At 58.6% G+C, this 19,617-nt stretch overlaps 1 protein-coding gene across 1 annotated transcript; it reads left to right on the plus strand.

Annotated features, from left to right (window-relative positions):
- ARL8A (ARF like GTPase 8A) lies at window positions 1-18,825 on the plus strand. The gene is made up of 7 exons (XM_071450470.1): window positions 1-428; window positions 8,582-8,662; window positions 9,589-9,662; window positions 12,709-12,802; window positions 14,604-14,671; window positions 16,549-16,619; window positions 16,714-18,825. Exons 1-7 carry the CDS (start codon window positions 306-308, stop codon window positions 16,761-16,763), a joined length of 561 nt encoding a protein of 186 aa, XP_071306571.1. The 5' UTR covers window positions 1-305; the 3' UTR covers window positions 16,764-18,825.
- The last annotated feature ends 792 nt before the right edge of the window (window positions 18,826-19,617 follow it).

Raw genomic sequence — 19,617 nt, forward strand, 5'->3', positions numbered from 1 at the left:
GGCGGCGCGCGGACCCCACCCGGTGCGGCAGCAGGGCCCGCGGCGCGCGGACAATACCGGCGGCGGCTCGGCCTCGCTCGGCTCCGCTCGGCCCCGATCGGCTCCGCTCGGCCCTGCTCGGCTCCACCCCGACTGGCCCCGCCCCGAGTCGGCCTCGCTCGGCTCCACTCGGCCTCGCTCGGCCCTGCCCGGCCCGGCCGCGCTCGGCTCGGCTCGGCTCGGCCCAGCCCCGCTCGGCCCGGCCCGGCTCGGATCCGCTCGGCTCAACTCGGCCCCGCTCAGCGCGGCCCGGCCCGGCCGGCACCATGCTGGCGCTCTTCAACAAGCTGCTGGACTGGTTCCGGGCGCTGTTCTGGAAGGAGGAGATGGAGCTGACCCTGGTGGGGCTGCAGTACTCGGGCAAGACCACCTTCGTCAACGTTATCGCGGTGAGCCCGGGGACGCCCCGCATCGCCCCATCCCCGAGGGGTTACGTGCCCAGCCAGGGCTTCACACTTGGACCCCCCGTTGCATCCCCATTGCACCCCATTGTACCCCATTGCATCCCAATTGCATCCCAATTGCACCCCCATTGCATTCCTTACTGCACCCCCATTGAAACCCATTGTACCCCCGTTGTATCCCCATTGTACCCCCACTGCATCCCTATTGCATGTCCCCATTGCATGTCCCCATTGCACCCCTGGGTATTTCTCTGAACGTCTCCGCCCTATCGCACCCCAGCCTGAAGATGCCTTTGGGGAGGGGGTGCAGGCTGGGGGTGCAGGCTGCAGCAGTGGGGTGCGGTGTGGGGTGCGGGCTGCAGCAGTGGGGTGCGGTGTGGGGTGCAGGGTGCAGTGTGGGGTACAGCAGTGGGGTGCGGTGTGGGGTGCGGTGTGGGGTGCAGGGTGCAGTGTGGGGTACAGCAGTGGGGTGCGGTGTGGGGTGCGGTGTGGGGTGCAGGGTGCAGTGTGGGGTACAGCAGTGGGGTGCGGTGTGGGGTGCAGGGTGCAGTGTGGGGTACAGCAGTGGGGTACGGTGTGGGGTGCAGGGTGCAGCCCGGGGCAGCCCAGGCCATCCGCATCGTTCGCTCCCCGCCTCCCCGGAGCCGAGGGAGTGCTCGGGTCCGGCTCGGCCCTGCCCTGTGGGCCGGAGCCCCGGCCGTGGTCAGCGGTCGGTGCCGGTGCCCGGGCACTGCGGGAGCTCCGCTCTCGGTCCCGTAGCAGCGGCCGCTTTGTCATGGTCGCTGCCGCCGCCGGGACGCGAGGTGGGGCCTCAGGACGGCCCTGCCGCGCTCGGTGCCGCCGGGGATCCTCGCCTGGGGGCCGGTGTGGAGGTGTTTGCCTTCCTTCCTTCCTTCCTCGGGAAGCACGAGGTGCCTCACCCCAGCAGCGTGCTGTGGCTGCGGGCCGCTCCTGCAGCAGCACCCGGGCAGGGCAGGGCAGGGCAGCGACCCCCGGGGCCCCTCAGCCCCGGCCTCTCCCCGGCCGCGCTGCTCATCCGCGGGCTCCCTGCATCCAGCACAGCATCGGGAGCTGCGTGTCCTGGATCCCGAGCCCAGGGCGTGGCTTCACCCGTGGGGATGCTCGGCAGTCTCCCCTCCGGCTTTTTGGGTTGTTCTGGGCCTTTCAATAGTGGTGGTGCAAGGCGGGAGGATGCTGAAGGGTGGGTTTGGGCTGCTGCCCCCCGAGGGTTTCATGGAGGGAGGTGGATGCAGATCCGCCCTGGTTCCCCCACTGCCCCCTTGGCCCTGGTTGCTCTGAAGTCTGTGCCTGCCATGGCTCCAAAGCAGAACGAGTTGTTGGTGCTTGCTCAGGGTGCTGGAAGCTGCTGGGCTGTCAGAGGGGATTTTCAGCTCATATGGAGGCTCTGTTGCACTGCAGCCATGCTCTTTGGGAGGTGCTGAGGGACAAGAATGTCCTTCCTGAAGTGTCTAGGGGCAGAGAGAGGACAACCCAAAATGCTTTTCATCCTGGAGATGGTGGCACTCCTGCTCTCTTGCTGGGAAGTCACTTCTCAGTACTCCAATCTCCTGCTGGTTCCTCCCATAAACTAACACCATCATCTGGGGTCAGGGAGCATTTTGGCTCTGGGGCACTGAGCACCAATCCTATTTTTGGGGGATCTCCCCTTGCCATTTACATGTTTAATAGTCAATTTTTGCAATCCTATGCCAGGGTGGGACACGGTGGTGCCACGTGTGAGCTGCTCCTGCTCTTGGTCTAGTGGGTGCTGCTGCCTGTTAACAGCACCCAGGCTACCTTAAAAATGGCAGAATAATTTAGTGTTGGTTTTAATCACCCAGTTAAGCTGTGAAGGGTGATGGAGCTTTATCCCAGAGCTGCTGCACTGTTCTGCCTGCACAGGGCAACCCTAAGGGTTGGTGTTCCCCACATGCTGCCTCCTCCTCTCCCAGCCACATCTGGAGCAGACAGGGCTCAGTGTGAGCTTTGTGGGGTTTGCTTCTGTGAGTAAATACTTTGTACCTGGCACTTTAACTGTGGGCAGGATCCCACTGGCAGGACCCACGCACTGGGAATCTCTCTGCTTAGCCAGGATTGCTGGTGTGGGGAAAAAGGACTTTGAGGAATTACAGCAGCTCTTGAGGTGGCTGAAGTTGGCACCATGGCCTGCTGGTCTGGCAGATCTGTTGTATGGTGTTTGAGACCCTCACACGGCAGTCAGGCTCAGGGTGCTGAGTTTGGCCTCTCAAGTTATTTGGAAAGTTCAAGTTTTATGACAGATGCACACAAAAAGGGGCACCAACTTTTGAGAAGACATCCTGGAAAGAAGGACTTGTTGGGCACAGTGAAATAGAGGCATGGCACAGGAGATGCCAGCTCAACAGGAACTGCCTGAGAAGGTCTGGAGGTGCCTGGCTTTAGGGTGTTGCAATGGGGTTGTTGGAAGGGGAAATAGCTGTGATTTGGGCTTTGTGAGGGGATAAAACCTGAACTGGAGAAGTGTGGGATTTTGGGGTGTTGGAGAGATGGCACAAGAAGGGGAGAAGGTACTTTCTGGGACCAGAGCTGCTCTGGGGGTTTGGCACCATCCTTTTCTTGCAGGATTTGTAGCTGCACCTGACTGAGAAGTGGATTCTGGTTCCCTGGCAGGTGGGTGGCTCCCTCCAGCAGCCAGGCTGTGCTTGTGCCAGGCAAGGGCTTTGCTGAAGGCAGCTGTGGTCAGGGTGACTCCTCCTGGGTCACCTGCCTGGGGTGGGAACTTTGGTTTTCAGGACTTATTTTTTCTTTTCTGAGCTGTTGATAGCTGAGGCTTGAAGTCGTTCCTGCAAGGAGAAGTGAAAACTGTAGATACACACCTTGATTTAACCTGAAGCTAGTGGGCTTTTAGCTGCTTTTTCTGCAGTCTGATGGTGCCATGGGTGACTCAAAGGTGTTGAGAGCTCCTCAGCAGGTGCTGGGGCCCAAAACCTGTCATTGCAGGCTGTGGTTAGAACAAGAGAGCATTGCTGCTTTTTCACATCACGTGCTTTCTACCTGTGCTGGAGCCTTCCAAGAGAGTGAGGGCACAAGTGCCAGGGTGTTGGACATGTGCTGGGGGCTCTGGAGCACCATCCTGTGCTCCTGCCCTGCCTGGAAAGTGATGAGAGCAGTGCTGCAAGAGGAAGCATGGAGCTCCTGGAGTGAGTTCAGTGGAGGCTGTGAAGATGTTGACAGGACTGGAGCATGTCTCTTACGGGGACAGGCTGAGGGAGCTGAGGCTGTTGAGCCAAACAGCCAAAAAGAGGTGGCTGAGAGGGGCCCTCACCAGTGTCTGTCAGTGTCTGCAGGGAGGGCTCAGAGCAGGCCCAGGCTCTGCTCCCTGGGGCCCAGCACTGGCACAGAGGAATGGACAGCAGCTGATGCCCAGGAAGTTCCACCTGGACATTTGGAAGAACTTCTTTCCTGTGCAGTGACTGTGCACTGAACAGGCTGCCCAGAGAGGGTGGGGAGTCCCCCTCCCTGGAGGCATTGCAGAGCTGTCTGGGAATAATGCTGTGCCATTGGGGTGATCCTGGCTGAGCAGGGAGGTTGGATCACTGTGCTCCCTCCAGGCTGACCCATCCTGTGAAACCACATCAGCCTCGTGTTTGGCTCCAGGTAGGATGTGGATGGTGGGGCAGGTGCCAGCTCTCCAGCAGGGAGAGCCTGCAGGGGGAGGCATGGGAATGGCTCAGGACTGCAGAGCTCAGCACCTGCTCCCACCCCTCCTCAGAGAGACACTGGCCCCTTGGGCAGCCAGCTGGCCCAGCTGGGCAGGAGGTGCCCTGCACGAGCCTGGGAGGGAACCTGCAGCTCCAGGTGTGCAAGGTGCCCTGGGTTTGCTGGGGAGGCAGAGCAGAGAGGGGCTCAGGAGGTAGCAGGGACATGTTCTGATGTATTTGCACTGGTCTGTCCTGACCCCCACCTCTCCCAGGAGCTCTGGGTGTGCCCCAAGTGGGGTCTGGCAGGGCCAGGGTGGGTGGGAGGTGGCTGGGGGTTCTCATTCAGCCTCAGATGCACACCTGGGCCCTCCACAGGTGTGTTTGTGCTCCCTAGCTTCATAATGCAGAAGGTGTCAGCTTTTCTGCTTGGCTTCTCCATATTTCTGGAAGAGGAGGAGAACCTGGCTGAGGCATGGTCTTGTCTTGCTGCTGCAAGCTCTGTCAACATGAGCCAAGAGAAATGGACAGTGTGGCTTTCCTGAGATAGGATCCCAGAGTGGTTTGGGTTTGAAGGGACCTTTAAAGATCACCTTGTCCAACACCCTCACCATTGGCAGGCACATGCAGACACCTTCCACTAGACTGGTTTGCTCCCAGCCCCATCCAGCCTGACCTTGAACATTCCCAGGGATGGGGCAGCCACAGCTTCTCTGGGTAATCTGTGCCAGGGCCTCACCTCTCACACCATAAAACATTTCTTTTTTTATATCTTATATATATAAATTTCCCTTCTTGTAAGGGCTTGGACAGGGTTTGGCAGGGCCTCAGGTGCCACATGGCAGGGGTGCCAGGCTGGGCAGTTTTGGGGATGGTCCAGGCAGTGGTGGGAGACACCCAGCCCAAGGTGCTTTGGGGCCCTGCCTCTGTCCCGCAAAGGGCCATAGTCTGGTGGGGACACAACTGCAGAGAGCCAGGGCTGGGCTTGCAGCACTGCCATCTCTGCCCTCTGGGGAGCAGGGCTGCAGAGCAGCCAGCAGTGATGAATCTAGAGCAGCTCACATCACTTCAGTGCCATGCTGTGCTGGGACAGGGTGGCAGCCACCTGGCCACGGTGAGGAGCAGGGCCTGGCCACCTCAGCCCTGCGTGCTGCCCCCCAGAGCAGGGCGAGGCTGAGGTGGCTTCTCTGCATGTGCCAGTGAGCCGAGGTGCCAGCCCTGTGTGGGCCAGGGGTGATGGCTGAAGTGGCCATCAGGGGATGTGGTGTCCCTGTGTGTGTGTCAGGATGGGCTCAGCACTTAGAAAAACCCTTCACTTTGCCCTGGCAAAAGCTGAATTCTGGCCACCTCTCCCAGTGACCTAAGTGGAAAGTGTTGGGGCTGGGCAGAAAGGTCTCTTGCCTTCCAGGCAGGGCACCAAGGCAGAGTGGTTTGGGCAGAGCAGTGAGTGACCCTGGCAAAACCAGCCATGAACTGGAGTCTGTAAAGACCTGGTCTGCCATTTGTGGCCACAAAATCCATCTTGCCTGCAACAATTTTTGTGCTTCCCAGTGGAATTGGGTTGGACTCGATCTTGAAGGTCTCTTCCAACCTAGTAATTCTGTGAATTCTCTGAATTCCTTTCTTAAGCAATTGGTGTGGCTTGGCATCATCTTCAGGGTGAGCATGGATGCTATGTCTATTACAGAACCAAAATGTGGGGGGAGAATGTGTCCAGTGAAGCTTTTGCTTGTCTGGGTGCTCCCTGCTTTCCTGGCAGTGGAGCTGTGGATGGCTGGACCCTGCAGGGAGCTGAAAATATGTTGAAGGCACCAGCATCAGGGGTGGTTGGAGAGGGAAGAGGAAACTCTGTGTTTCCACCACTGAGAGCTGCTTTCAGAGAGCAGCTGATGCAGGATGAGCTGATGGAGGAGGAGCACGTGCAGGATGCTTCAGTGGGTGCTGGGACAGCAGGGAGCACGTGGGAGCCATCCTGGGGCACAGTGCCTTGCATTCCCTGCTCAGCCTGTTTGGGACAGCTCAGGTAGTTTTGTTTTGGCTCCATGGACAGCCTGCAGGCAGGTGCTGCAGTGGGAGAGGGGTTTGGGGCAGGAGCAGGGCTGTGGTCACTCACACAGACATGCTGGAGGGAAGAAGAGGTGATTCCTGGCTCCTGCAGCTCACCCCTTCCTGCAAGAAACTTCTATCACATGGGAACCTTATCTGCTGTGGCTTTTGCACAGCCAGCAGATCCCATGGTGTGTCTGCAATCCCTGAGGGGAGTGCCTGCAGCTTCCAAGAGCTCTTCAGCCTGAGAATTCCTTCATTTCATAGAGCCCAGCTGTGTGTTAAACCTCAGCCCATAGCAGATGTCCCCTGTGGATCCCTGCCTGCTTCCCCTCCTCTCCCCATGCCCTTCCTCACAGTTCTGTGTGGGTGCAGCATGGCCTGAGCACCCCTTGGCTGCTGACTTTTGCTGCTGAATGCAAAAGGGATGTGAAAAGGGGAAGCAGGGTGTATTGCAGAGCCTTTGGAAGAGGTCAGGAAATCCCTGGGGACTTGCTGATGTGGTGCATCTGGAGGAGCCACAGGCTCAACCTGGCACAAAAATCTGTTTATGACAAAATAGCATAAACTGACTTCCTGTTTTGAGGTTTTTGTTAACTGAGAGAAAAGCCTTCAAGAAACTGAGGATTTTAAGGCAGTAAAGACCTGCTAGGATGAGTTTGGCCATGGTTGGTGGTTCCTGCAGGTTTCTGGCACTGATGGCTGCAATCCCCAAGGCTGCACTATCCTGGTTGTCAAACATTCTGCCCTACTGGCTCCTCAGCATTCCCCAGCATCCCCCAGGATGCATTTACAGGCCATAATTCAGGTTTGAGTGCCAGGGAAGCTGCTGGAGGTGAAGGGGCTGTGCCAGCTCCTGTCTCCTCCTGCCCCAGAGCTGCCACATCCCTGCCTGTAATGTCCCTGTGTGCTGCTCCAGCTGGGCCCACCCTGCAGGCCTGGGATTTGAGCAGCACTGTTGTAGATGAGTGATGAGATGGTGGCTCTCACAATGGATGGTGAACATTCTGTGTGTGTTAAGAGAAGTTGTGTAGATGTAGAGTTGTGTTACTGTGATGTGTCCCCCCCTCATTGTTATCATGGGATGGCCTTGGTATACTCGGGGCATTGGGGAGGGTTGGCCCGTTACTATGGCAACACCTGAGCTCCACCCAAGGTGTGAGACAGTGACAGCAAGGAAGGGGTTAACTGACAGGACTTTAATGGGGTCTAGAGATCTAAAAGGGGGTGCATCCATTTTGAAGATGAGCATGTGGCTGATAGTCACAGGGGCTCCCAGTGCTGTAATTTTTCCATATTTAGTCCTTTTGTTGTATTTTTGTTAAGGTTTAATAAACCTTTACAATTTTAAAAGCGAGGGTTGTTTCTCACAGGACTCCTTGGTGTGTGCTGGGCACGGGGCTGGTGAGCCAGCAGCAGCAGAGGGAGGGCTCCTGCTCCCTGCTCCAGCAAGCCTGACCTGTTCCACAGCGGGGCTGGGCTGCTGCAGCCCCACAGGGATCTCATCATCTGCTGCATAAACTCAGCAGACACTGGAGCTGCACTGGGAGCAGCTCTGGGGAGCCCTTTGTGATCCCCAAGTCACCCAGCACAGGCAGGATGCAGAACTGGGGGAGCAGACAGCTCTCACTTGAAAGCAGAAGTCAGTCTGGTTTGGGCTGGGCCAGGAATGATCCAAAGCAGAACCATGAAACATGCTGGTGCCCCAGGAGCTGCAGCTGGGAAGGAGCTGGAGCAGGAGGTGGCTCCCTGGGAGCCCAGCCTGGAACCCTGGGGGTCCTTCCAGGGCTGCCTGACCAGAGGTCCCTGCAGAGGAGCAAGGTCTCAGCCTCCTCCACAAAGGGTTTGAGAGAGTGGGATGGGCAATGGGGACATGTCCCATGGGGACAGCAGTGAGTCCAGGGCTGAGGGTGGCAGCTGGCTGCAGGGCTGGGGCTGCACTGGGGCACCCAGGGCACCATTGCAGCAGCCACAGCCTCATGGTTTAGGAATGGTATTCCCCAGTTTGGTGCTCCCACTGGTGTTGGCTGCCTCTTGCTTCCCCTTCCTCTCCAACTGGAAGCACAAAAGGCAAAGATGATAAGAACAATTTACTAGAAAAGCAATGAGATAAGAAGACAGTAAAAGCAACACTGCTAATAACAAAAGTGTACAAAGAGAGGATGAGTTACATGCAAAATGCTCAGCAAGCCTGGGACAATGACACAATGGCTTCCCTCTGCCCACCAGCCTTTCTCCCAGCTGGAAAAGAGCAGCATTCCACCATTCCCATGGGCCTGGTGGTGTCTCCTGGGCTCTGTGCTCCTGGCATGGACCTGCAGGAGGGCAGAGCCTTGGGGTGATCCCAGGCTGTCAGCCTTGCTGCCCTGGCCCCATTCCTCCACCTCCTAACCCTGTCCCACCTTGTTCTTGCAGTCAGGACAGTTCAATGAGGACATGATCCCAACAGTGGGCTTCAACATGAGGAAGATCACCAAAGGGAATGTTACCATAAAGGTAAGATTGTTGTTACTGCTGGTGAGGGCTCTTAGGGTGAAGGTGAAGATTGGGGGCTCTTCTGCTGGAGGTGGAAGAATTCCAGGGATCCCAGCTGCAGCTCACAGAATAGAAGCATGGCAGCATTAAGGGTGGAAAATTCCTTTTTAAGCTTGAGTCCAGCCAGGAGTGCCATGTTCACCATTAAACTGTGTCTCCAAGTGCCACATCCAGGTGTTTTGTTAACATTTCCAGTGATTCCACCACCTGGAAGTGAAAGTTTTGCCCTGTTAGGGTCCTGCAGGTACCCACCAGAGGAGGTGGTTGTGGGAGCTGCAGCTCCTCCTCTGTAGGAGATCCAGACTTGTGCAATGAGAGCCAGTCTGGGTTGCAAAGCTGGAGGTTTCCTTGTATCTCTGGCTTGCTAATAGGAACTTATGGATGTGGTCACCTTGCTGAGGGTGGTAGTGCTGGGGAAAACAGGTCATGGCTTGCAGTGGTGGTCTCTGCCTTGGGAGCAGAGGAAGAGGAGGGTTCTCCCTGGATTTTTCAAGGGCTGGGGTTGTACTGGGAAATAGCTGTTGGACAGGCTTGACAAGCTGCAGGACCACCTTTGGGAGTGTGCTGAATGTTCTTAATGGGCAATGCCTCAGGGAAATGCAGGAGGTGTGATGGGCATGGGGAGGAGCACCCACCTTGGCCCAGGGGTCCCTCTGTGCCAGCAGAGGCGCACACAGGGGGTTCAGCACCCTCCAGCTCCCCTGCCTCGGGTTTGTCTCCCTTCTCTATCAGGTCAGGAGCCTCCTCCTGGGGTTTGGTGCACGGCCAGAATGGCCCAGGAGGGGGAGGAAGGGCGTGGGGCAGGAGTGTGGGGTGTTGGGCATGGTGCCAGGGTAACAGTGCCAGGGTAACAGTGCCAGGGTAACGCTGCCGTGTCCCTGTCACAGCTCTGGGACATCGGGGGACAGCCGCGGTTCCGCAGCATGTGGGAGCGATACTGCCGTGGAGTGAGTGCCATTGTGTGAGTATCCTGAGCCCTGCTGGCACCCCCTGTCCCCTGCCATTGTGTGAGTGTCCCCCTGCCATGGTGTGAGTGTCCCTGAGCCCTGCTGGCACCCCCTGCTGTCACCCCCTGCCATGGTGTGAGTGTCCCTGAGCCCTGCTGGCACCCCTGCCATGGTGTGAGTGTCCCTGAGCCCTGCTGGCACCCCCTGCCATGGTGTGAGTGTCCCAGAGCCCTGCTGGCAACCCCTGCTATAGTGTGAGTGTCCTGAGCCCTGCTGTCACCCCCTGCCATTGTGTGAGTGTCCCTGAGCCCTGCTGGCACCCCTGCCATTGTGTGAGTGTCCTGAGCCCTGCTGTCACCCCCTGCCATCCTGTGAGTGTCCTGAGCCCTGCTGGCACCCCTGCCATCCTGTGAGTGTCCCTGAGCCCTGCTGGCACCCCTGCCATCCTGTGAGTGTCCTGAGCCCTGCTGTCACCCCCTGCCATGGTGTGAGTGTCCTAAGCCCTGCTGTCACCCCTGCTGCTGCTGCTGAGCCTTGCCAGGGGCTGGGGGCATCCCCCCACCCTGGGCTGCTGGGGTGCCTTTGCTGCCTGAGCTGGACACCCATGTCAGGAGCTGGAATCACTGAATCATCAGGGAGTCATGAAGGTTGGAAAAGGCCTCTAAGATCATTAAGTCCAACCATTAACCCAACACCACCATATTTATCCCCAAATGTTTTTTGAATACCTCCAGGGATGGTGACTCTACCACTGCCCTGAGCAGCCTGTGCCAGGGCCTGACCACCCTTTTAAAGAAGAAATTTTCCCTGATATCCAACCTAAACCTCTCCTGGTCTAACTTAAGGCCATTTCTTCTGGTCCTGTTGTTTGTTTCCTGGGAGGAGAGCCCGACCCCCTCCTGGCTCCACTCTCCTGTCAGGGAATTGGAGAGACAAGAAGGTTCCCCCTGAGCCTCCTTATTTCCAGATGCTTCCCCTGGGGGCTGATGTCTCCATGGGTTCTACACAGGTCCCTGCAGCTGTGCCAGACCCTCCCCTTCCCTTGCAGCATCTCCAGCTCTGTTCCTCAGAGCTCCCCTTTCCAGGCTCCCAAGCATCCTCTGTGCTGGCTGCTCCCCACAGGGGCTGAGCACAGCCAGTCATGGGGCTCAGCCCTTCCCACAGGAGAGGCTGCTTTCCAGCTCAGGATGTTTATGTGCTGCCAGATAAATCTTGTGCTGAGAGCAGGAGTCTCACCTGCTACTGAGTCAGCAAATCTGAGTGTCCCTGGGTGTCCCCTCCTTGCAAACAGTGCAGGAACAGCAATCCCAGGGAGTGCAGGCTGGGGCTGAGCATGGCAAGGCACTCATGGGAAGCAGCTTGCCTATTCCAAAGGACAAATACTGATCTTGGGACACCATATTGGGGTTACTTAAACCTAGTCAGAAAATGAGATTTCTGGGATCTTTCCCAAGTGACCATCCCCTGAGATTTGGAGGGCTGCTTCCTGTGCTGCCCTTCTAAGCCTTGGCAGGTGAGGAGGAGTGTGGTACTGCTTGTTCTGCACGTTGGGACATGGCCTTGGACCTGCAGAAGGGTTTTTATTACACTTTTTATTACAATGAGCTTTGCTGGAAATGACAAAATCTCTGTCCTTTCACTCCTTCTGCTGCCTCCTTTCATAATGTCATCATTTGGTGGTTGTCAGGAAACAAAGGGACCTGTCAGCATCCAGGTCACACTCCAGTCTGGCTTCCTCACATTGAGCTGTGTCAGGTCCCTTTTCCTTTGCTCTCAGCTCCCCCCTGTGCCCAACATGCCAAGGGCTGGGGCAGTCCCTGGGGTGTTTTCCCCTCTTGGCACACGTTCCCATTTTCCTGTGTTAAGCACTTCAGTACTTAGTAGCACTTCAGTAGTTAGTAGCTCTTTTCCTATTTTTAAGTAACTCCCCAAAGCCTGATGAGCTGGTGTTTCTCACTCCTTCTCTCCCAGCTTCTTGATCTTTGAATTCAAGGCTGCTTTGATCAGTTCCTCACCCAAGTTTTGCCTTCACTGGCATCATGTGCAGGATAAAAGTTGGCCTTTAAGAACAAAATCCTTTTCCAAATCTCCCCTTCTGCTCAGACAAGCATTGGTGGCCACCAGCTTCACATCCATGTGCTCTATGGCCCCTCCCAAGATTCCCTTCCATAATGTCATCATTTTGGCCCATGTGGTTGTCAGGAAACCAAAGGACCTGTCAGCATCCAGGTCACACTCCAGTCTGCCCTTGTCCTGAGCTGGGTCAGGTCCCTTTCCCTTTGCTCTCAGCTCCCCCCTGTGCCCATCCATCGATGGGATGAGAAGGTCCTTCCCCTTCTTGGGCCATCATCACCTCTGCATCCTCAGCTTCTCCTGCCTGCTCTGCTTGTCCTGGGTGTCTACAGGGCAGCTCCATGTGCATGCTGGATTCAAAGTGTGTCCTGCAGCTTCTGCCTGGCCTCCCCTCACCCACCCTGTCACTGCTGTGACAGCTGCAGAGACAAGGATGAGCTGTTCCCCCACTCCCCTGGGAGACATGAGGGGCTCTCAGCTCCACAGGCATCCTTGGCAAGAGGTGAAGAGGTGGAAGGATCCTGAAATCAATCCCCTCCACATGCTGGCTCCCCTCTTAGCACACATTCCCATTTTCCTGTGTTAAGGAGGAAAATTTAGTAGTTAGTAGCTCTTTCCTACTTTAGTAGTTAGTAGCACTTTAGTAGTTAGTAGCACTTCAGTAGTCAGTAGCTCTTTTCCTATTTTTAAGTAACTCCCCAAAGCCTGATGAGCTGGTGTTTCTCACTCCTTCTCTCCCAGCTTCTTGATCTTTGAATTCAAGGCTGAGCTGCTCCCCCACTCCCCTGGGAGACATGAGGGGCTCTCAGCTCCACAGGCATCCTTGGCAAGAGGTGAAGAGGTGGAAGGATCCTGTTATGAACCCCCTGCACGTGCTGGCCCAGTTCCCAGTGAGCTGCTGTGGGAGGAGATTTGGGGTGGCACAGACACAGCATGAGACCATGGAGAGCTGGGCACCTGTGCTCAGGGCTGTCCCTTCCCTTGCAGGTACATGGTGGATGCTGCTGACCAGGAGAAGATAGAGGCCTCTAAGAATGAGCTGCACAACCTGCTGGACAAGCCCCAGCTGCAGGGCATCCCGGTGAGCCTCAGTGCTGCTGCCCAGGCTGGGCCCTGCCAGGGCCTGCAGAGCACAGGCAGGGAGGGGCTCCCCTTCCTTGGAGCCATCTGGCCCCTGCTGCACTCCTGAGGGACCTGCTGGGACAGTGACACTTGCTAGGTCAGAACTGGGCCAAGCAACACAGAGGGAACTTTAGGGCAGAGAGCACAGATCAGGCCCCCTGGTGAAATCTCCTCTCACACGGATTTGCACCTGATTTGTGCTGTGGCAGGAAGGTGCTGTCTCCTCTGAGAGGGGCTGCTGGGCTGTGACATGTCCAGGAGGTGGGACATGGGGCTGTGACAGGTGCAGGAGGTGGGACATGTCACAGGTATGCTGTACCTGTGTGTTGCAGCCTGAATTGCTGCTAGTAAAATCCAGGGTAAAGAAGCAAAAAAGGGCCTTTGCATAATATCCACAGATGTTTAATTCAGCTGTGCAGTGAGGGGTTCAGGTCCCAGCCCACACACCTGCAGAGTTCTGCTTTCTCTCTCTGCAGGGGCCTGGGGCCTGACCCTGCTCTTGGGGCAGTACAAAGGTGAGGGCTAATCAGGGAATAGGGAAGGAGTGGCTCAGGAACACAGGAACAGACATAGGAACAGGGGAAGGAGCCAGTGGGGTCTAACAGCTTTTTGAGGGAAGCTTCTTGTGTCTCCCCAGACCAGGGACTGCCCCCCAGGCTCTCCACACCTGTGGGGTGGGCTGTGCACCATCCATCCATCCCAAATCAGCACCTTTGGAAGGAGCTAACTGAAGACTTGCCACAGATCCCAAATGTCCCTGCCAGCTCCACTGAGCTCCTGACACACCAGGCTGCAGTCCCAGGCCTCTGGAGGCTCTTCTGAGAGAGGCTCCTGACTGGAACCAGCCTGGGGGAGAGGCTCACCCTGAGCTGCTGCAGAGCCCAGTGCAGGCTGGCACTGCCCCTGGCAGGTGACAGCCACGTGGCTGCTGTGAGGGACACATCAGTGATGGCACAACCCTGCTTTGGGCTGCCTGCCTGCACTGGGGGGTCTGCCCAGCACCCAGGGCTTGCTCCTGCTGGATGGAGCCAGTGTCAGCCACTGCACTTTCTGCTCAGAGACAGGGAGAGGCTCCTGGAGGGTGTCCTGGGTGGCACAGCAGATGCTCCAGAGAGGATGAGCTGTGGTGTGACCGTGTTCACAGGGGTCCCAGGTTGAGGGCAGAGACGAGGATTTGACTCCATGTTTCAGAAGGCTGATTTATTATTTTATGATATATATTATATTAAAACTGTACTAAAAGAATTGAAGAAAGGATTTCATCAGAAGGCTGGCTAAGAATAGAAAAAGAAAGAATGAATAACAAAGGCTTGTGGCTCAGACAGGGTCTGAGCCAGCTGGGCTGTGATTGGCCATTAATTAGAAACAACCACATGAGATCAATCCCAGATGCACCTGTTGCATCCCACAGCAGCAGATAACCATTGGTTACATTTTGTTCCTGAGGCCTCTCAGCTTCTCAGGAGGAAAATTCTTAAGGAAAGGATTTTCATAAAAGATGCCTGTGACACTGTGGGGCCATGTCCTCACTGGGAGCAGGGAGTGCCCAGGAGATGCTGTGCAGGGCTAATTAAGGCAGTTAATTGAAGTGCTCTGCCTCCTGAGTGCTGCTGAAGGGGTTTGTCTGCCTGGGACATCCCAGTGGAGCAGCCAGGGCTGTGTGGTGGCACAAGCAGCCTCTGTTTCTGGGTGGCAGGAGCAGGTCCCTGCCTGGTCTGGTGGCTTCAGGTGCTTCAGGTGTCCCCTGTCCTGCCCTGCAGGTCCTGGTCCTGGGGAACAAGAGGGACCTGCCTGGTGCCTTGGATGAGAAGGAGCTCATTGAGAAGATGTAAGTGTGCCAGTGTCCCCTGGGGGCGTGACACAGTGTGCCAGGGGCACAGGGGGTGTGACACAGTGTGCCAGTGTCCCCTGGGGGTGTGACACAGTGTGCCAGTGTCCCCTGGGGGTGTGACACAGTGTGACCCCTCCCTGTTCTGCCGTGTCCCCCCCAGCACAGTTGCCCACTGTGGGCTGGGGTGGCATCGTGGTGCCTGGGGTGGCACTGAGGGCCTGGGGTGGCATCGTGGTGCCTGGGGTGGCACTGAGGGCCTGGGGTGGCACTGTGGGCCTGGGGTGGCACTGGGGGCCTGGGGTGGCACTGAGGGCCTGGGGTGGCATCGTGGTGCCTGGGGTGGCATTGTGGTGCCTGGGGTGGCATCGTGGTGCCTGGGGTGGCACTGTGGGCCTGGGGTGGCACTGAGGGCTTGAAGTGACACTGAGGGCTTGGAGTGGCACTGTGGGCTGAGGTGGCACTGAGGACCTGGGGTGGCACTCTGGTGCCTGGGGTGGCACTGTGGCCTGGGGTGGCACTCTGGTGCCTGGGTGGCACTGTGGGCCTGGGGTGGCACTGAGGGCCTGGGGTGGCACTCTGGTGCCTGGGGTGGCACTGAGGGCCTGGGGTGGCACTGAGGGCCTGGGGTGGCACTCTGGTGCCTGGGGTGGCACTGAGGGCCTGGGGTGGCACTGTGGGCCTGGGGTGGCACTGGGGGCCTGGGGTGGCACTGTGGGCTGGGGTGGCACTGTGGGTCTGGGGTGGCACTGAGGGCCTGGGGTGGCACTGAGGGCCTGGGGTGGCACTGTGGGTCTGGGGTGGCACTGAGGGCCTGGGGTGGCACTGTGGGCTGGGGTGGCACTCTGGTGCCTGGGTGGCACTGGGGGCCTGGGGTGGCACTGAGGGCCTGGGGTGGCATCGTGGTGCCTGGGGTGGCATTGTGGTGCCTGGGGTGGCACTGTGGCCTGGGGTGGCATCGTGGTGCCTGGGGTGGCATCGTGGTGCCTGGGGTGGCACTGTGGGCCTGGGGTGGCACTGAGGGCTTGAAGTGGCACTGAGGGCTTGGAGTGGCACTGTGGGCTGAGGTGGCACTCTGGTGCCTGGGGTGGCACTCTGGTGCCTGGGGTGGCACTGTGGCCTGGGGTGGCACTCTGGTGCCTGGGTGGCACTGTGGGCCTGGGGTGGCACTGAGGGCCTGGGGTGGCACTCTGGTGCCTGGGGTGGCACTGAGGGCCTGGGGTGGCACTGAGGGCCTGGGGTGGCACTCTGGTGCCTGGGTGGCACTCTGGTGCCTGGGTGGCTGGCAGACACGAGTGGCTGAGGATGTCTGAGGTGACACCTTGTGGAGACACAGAGGAGCTGGAGCCAGCAGTGCCAGGGCTGGTGCCATGTGCCACACGGTGGCGCGGGGGCCTGGCACAGCGTGGCACTGCCTGCTGGAGCTGGTCTGCCCCAGAAGCCGCCCTGGCAGCGGGACTGGGCTCTTCCACAGGGCCAGGCTGGGGTGCTGCAGTGACTCCCAGCGCTTCCTCCCCTTCAGCCACCTCCCAGAGCACCTCTGGACCTGGGCACCTGTGCAGCTGCCATGCTGCTCCTGGGCAGCTGCCATGCTGCCAGCCCTCCCAAAACCTCCCTGCCCCATCTGCAGGGCTGGGGGGACCTGTGGAATTTGGTGGCCAGGTTCTCCATGGGATTGGGTCCCTCTTTGCCCTGTCACACAGAGCACCCCCAGGCATGGAGCCATGGTGCCTGACCCACACACAGCTGCTGGGCAGCTGCTGCCCCTGCCCTGTGCCCTCAGAGCCCAGAGGGACCCTTCAGGGGCTGCCCAGGGTGTCTGCCATGGCCACCCCACCCAGCCCAGAGTGTGCAGCCAGCCTTGCTCCCTTCCCCAGGAACCTCTCTGCCATCCAGGACCGAGAGATCTGTTGCTATTCCATCTCCTGCAAAGAAAAGGACAACATTGGTGAGTGCTGGGGGCATGGGGGGTGTGTTAGCTGGGGTACAGGGGGAGGTGACAGCCAGAGACAGAGGCTCTGAGTGTCCCCTTGCCTCTGCAGACATCACCCTACAGTGGCTTATCCAGCACTCGAAGTCCAGGCGGAGCTGAGGGCCCTGGCTGGATGGAAGCTGCCATTGTCCAAGCCCATGCCCCTCCCTCCTGCTCTGTCCCTCCAGCTCTCTCTCTAGATGGGTATTTTTAGGGGACCCCAGACTCTGCTGACATTGGGGCAGAGTCCTTGTTTTTATTGTAAAGAAGATGTCTGACTGCCCTCCTGTCCCCCTGTCCTCTCCTCCCCTCTCTTCCTCCATTTTGGCACTGTTCTGTTGTTGTCTGTGTATACAGTATATATATATGTATATATATTTTAATTTTTTAATTTAAGGGATAGTGCTGTTATTAAATTGGGCCCTGTGAGCAGTAGGAAAGCTGGGGCTCCCCAAGGCCAGCCAAGGGTCAGCGTTGGGAGGAGGAGGAGGAGGGTGGTGGCAGAAGGGAGCCCTTGGGGATGGGGCTGTGCCAGCTGCAGGCAGATTCCCTGGGGCTCCCTTTTCCCTTCTCTGGGTGTCCTGCAGCTGCCTCCAGGCAGAGACCACCCTGGGGGGGTTGAGGGTGCCCACCTTGCCCTGCCTGCCTCAGATTTAGGGTGGGGGGGATGTGTCAATGCCACCTGCAGGCTCCCCACCCCTCTGGGGGACAGGGATCAGCCACAGGCCACTGCCATCAGCCTCCCCCTGCTGCCTGCACTTCCCCGACCCCTCTTTGGGGTCCAGGGCCACTTGTCCCCCTGCCCCACGTGTCCCCTGCTCTTGTGCCTGGCCAAATCCTGCCCACTGCCCAGCCTGGCTGCTGGGGGATGATCTGGGGCACTGGTACCAGTGCTGGGGGCCCAGCAGTGCCAGCAGCCCCTGGGGGAGCTGGGACTGGCACCTGCCTCCCACCTGCCCCCCTGTAACCTCCCAGGAGAGCTGAGCTGGCTCCCCACGTGCCAAGGGGCATCACCTGTGCCCAGCTGGGGCTGCTGGCTCTGCCCTGGCCAGGCACACCCTGGGGATGCCAGAGAGGGAGGGACACGTGGAGGCACCTGGAGACACGCTCAGAAATATCTGTGCACCCTCAGTGCTGCTCACCAGGCCCAGGGTGTGCTCTGTGCCTGCTCCCCATGCCCTGCTCCCCATGCCCTGCTCCCCATTCTCCACTCCCCATGCCCTGCTCCCCATGTCCTGCTCCCCATTCCCTGCTCGCCATGTTTGCTCCACATTCCTACTCCCTGTGCTCTGCTGTCTGTGCCTGCTCCTCCTTTCCTGCTCCCCATTCCCCCCTCCCCATTCCCCATTCCCCCCCTCCCCATTCCCCTCTCCCCATTCCCCATTCCCCTCTCCCCATTCCCCTCTCCCCATTCCCCATTCCCCTCTCCCCATTCCCCATTCCCCATTCCCCTTTCCCCATTCCCCTCTCCCCATTCCCCATTCTCCTCTCCCCATTCCCTGCTCCCCATTCCCCTCTCCCCATTCCCCTCTCCCCATTCCCCTCTCCCCATTCCCCTCTCCCCATTCCCTGCTCCCCATTCCCCATTCCCCTCTCCCCATTCCCCATGCCCCTCCCCATGCCACCCCTGCTCTGCTGCCCTGGCTGGGGGCACAGGAGCTGTGGGGCAGGGCCAGCAGGGCTTGTGGGGACAGTGGTCAGGTCTGTGTGTGCACAGGGGGGTGACAAAGGCTGTGCCATGTCTGTGCCATGGGCTGGGGCTCTGAGGGGCAGCCTGGGGCCTGGCCAGGTTGTCTGGGGCCAGTTTGGGGGACTGGGCTGGCACTGGAGGCTGGGTGAGCAGGGGAGGCAGCTGCTGGTCCCAGTGCAGGGCTGGGGCACACGGTGGGGCCCTGCAGCCCCCCCAGCCCCTTCCCACTCAGCTCCAGGGTGTCAGGCCAGGAATTTACCTTCTGTTCTTGTTTTTGCAGAATTGCACAAAGAGAGGTTTCTTTTTTTTTTTTTTTTAATTTAACGACTTGTAAAGTGTTGTCTCCCCCCCACCCTCCCTTTTTTTTTTTTTTGTAAGAGATATTTTGACTCAGATTTGACCTCTGTTGGGAAATGATTCTTGTAACTGTACAATTTTTTTGCCTCCTAACAATAAATTAACAATTTTGCGTTGCGGGTGTGGTTGCTGCCACGTTGCTTCTCTCCATCTCTGCCACCCATCCTTGGGGGCCCTGCCTGGGAGGGAGGTCCCTGTCCCCTGGGTGCCACTGGGCACTGTGTGCCCATTGAGCAGGCACCTCTGATGGTGTCAGGTCCTTGTTTCCTTGGCTGGAGTGCCAAGACCAGCTCAGACACTCCATCCATGGCCGTCATTGCTGCTGGACCTTCTGTGTCCCAGAACTGCTGCAGAGCCCTGCTGGGTCTGGGGTCCTGCAGTGCTCCTGCCCCCTCTCCCTCCTCCCTGCTGGGTGCTGTGCCCACTGCTGCAGGGCTCCTGTGTCCTTTGGAGGTAGCCTTCATGTCCCCAGGAGGGGGTGACCATCACTGCTGGGCTCCTGGGGGTGGCCCCTGCCCTGCCCTGCCCTGTCAGCTGCCCCAGGGTGGGAGCAGGGCTGGCCCGGGGGTGCTGCCACAGGCACGGTGCCAGTGCTGCCTGCACCCCCTGCCCCTCCCCACGCCTGCAGCACAAGCCTGGCTTTGTTCACCCTTGGCCCAGGCTCAGGAGGAGCGATGTGGACCAGGCACATGAGAGGTGCCCTCCCCCAGAGCCCAGAGCCACCAGACCCTCCCGGGACCCCGCTGACCCCACGGGCACTCGAAGGTACGGCCTGGGCACCGAGCCCCCTGCATCCCTGGGCCGAGATGAGACCCCTCCTCTCCCAAACCGTGGGGCCCAGCACGGGCTCGCGGGGAGGAGGATGAAAGGAAAAACCCAGTTTTGTGCTCTCAAAAGAAAACTGGGGCTTTTGTTTCCCTGGAAACG

Source organism: Agelaius tricolor, unplaced genomic scaffold (genome assembly GCF_023055355.1).
Source record: "Agelaius tricolor isolate 1412-34295 unplaced genomic scaffold, bAgeTri1.0.p SCAF_30, whole genome shotgun sequence".
Taxonomy (NCBI): Eukaryota; Metazoa; Chordata; class Aves; order Passeriformes; family Icteridae; genus Agelaius; species Agelaius tricolor.

Excerpts from the sequence above, each read along its gene's own strand:
- ARL8A (XM_071450470.1), top strand. The coding sequence starts at position 306 with ATGCTGGCGCTCTTCAACAAGCTGCTGGACTGGTTCCGGGCGCTGTTC. Across the intron at positions 12,803-14,603 it reads CCCAGCTGCAGGGCATCCCG|GTCCTGGTCCTGGGGAACAA; the intron begins GTGAGCCTCAGT and ends CCTGCCCTGCAG. Across the intron at positions 16,620-16,713 it reads CAAAGAAAAGGACAACATTG|ACATCACCCTACAGTGGCTT; the intron begins GTGAGTGCTGGG and ends TTGCCTCTGCAG.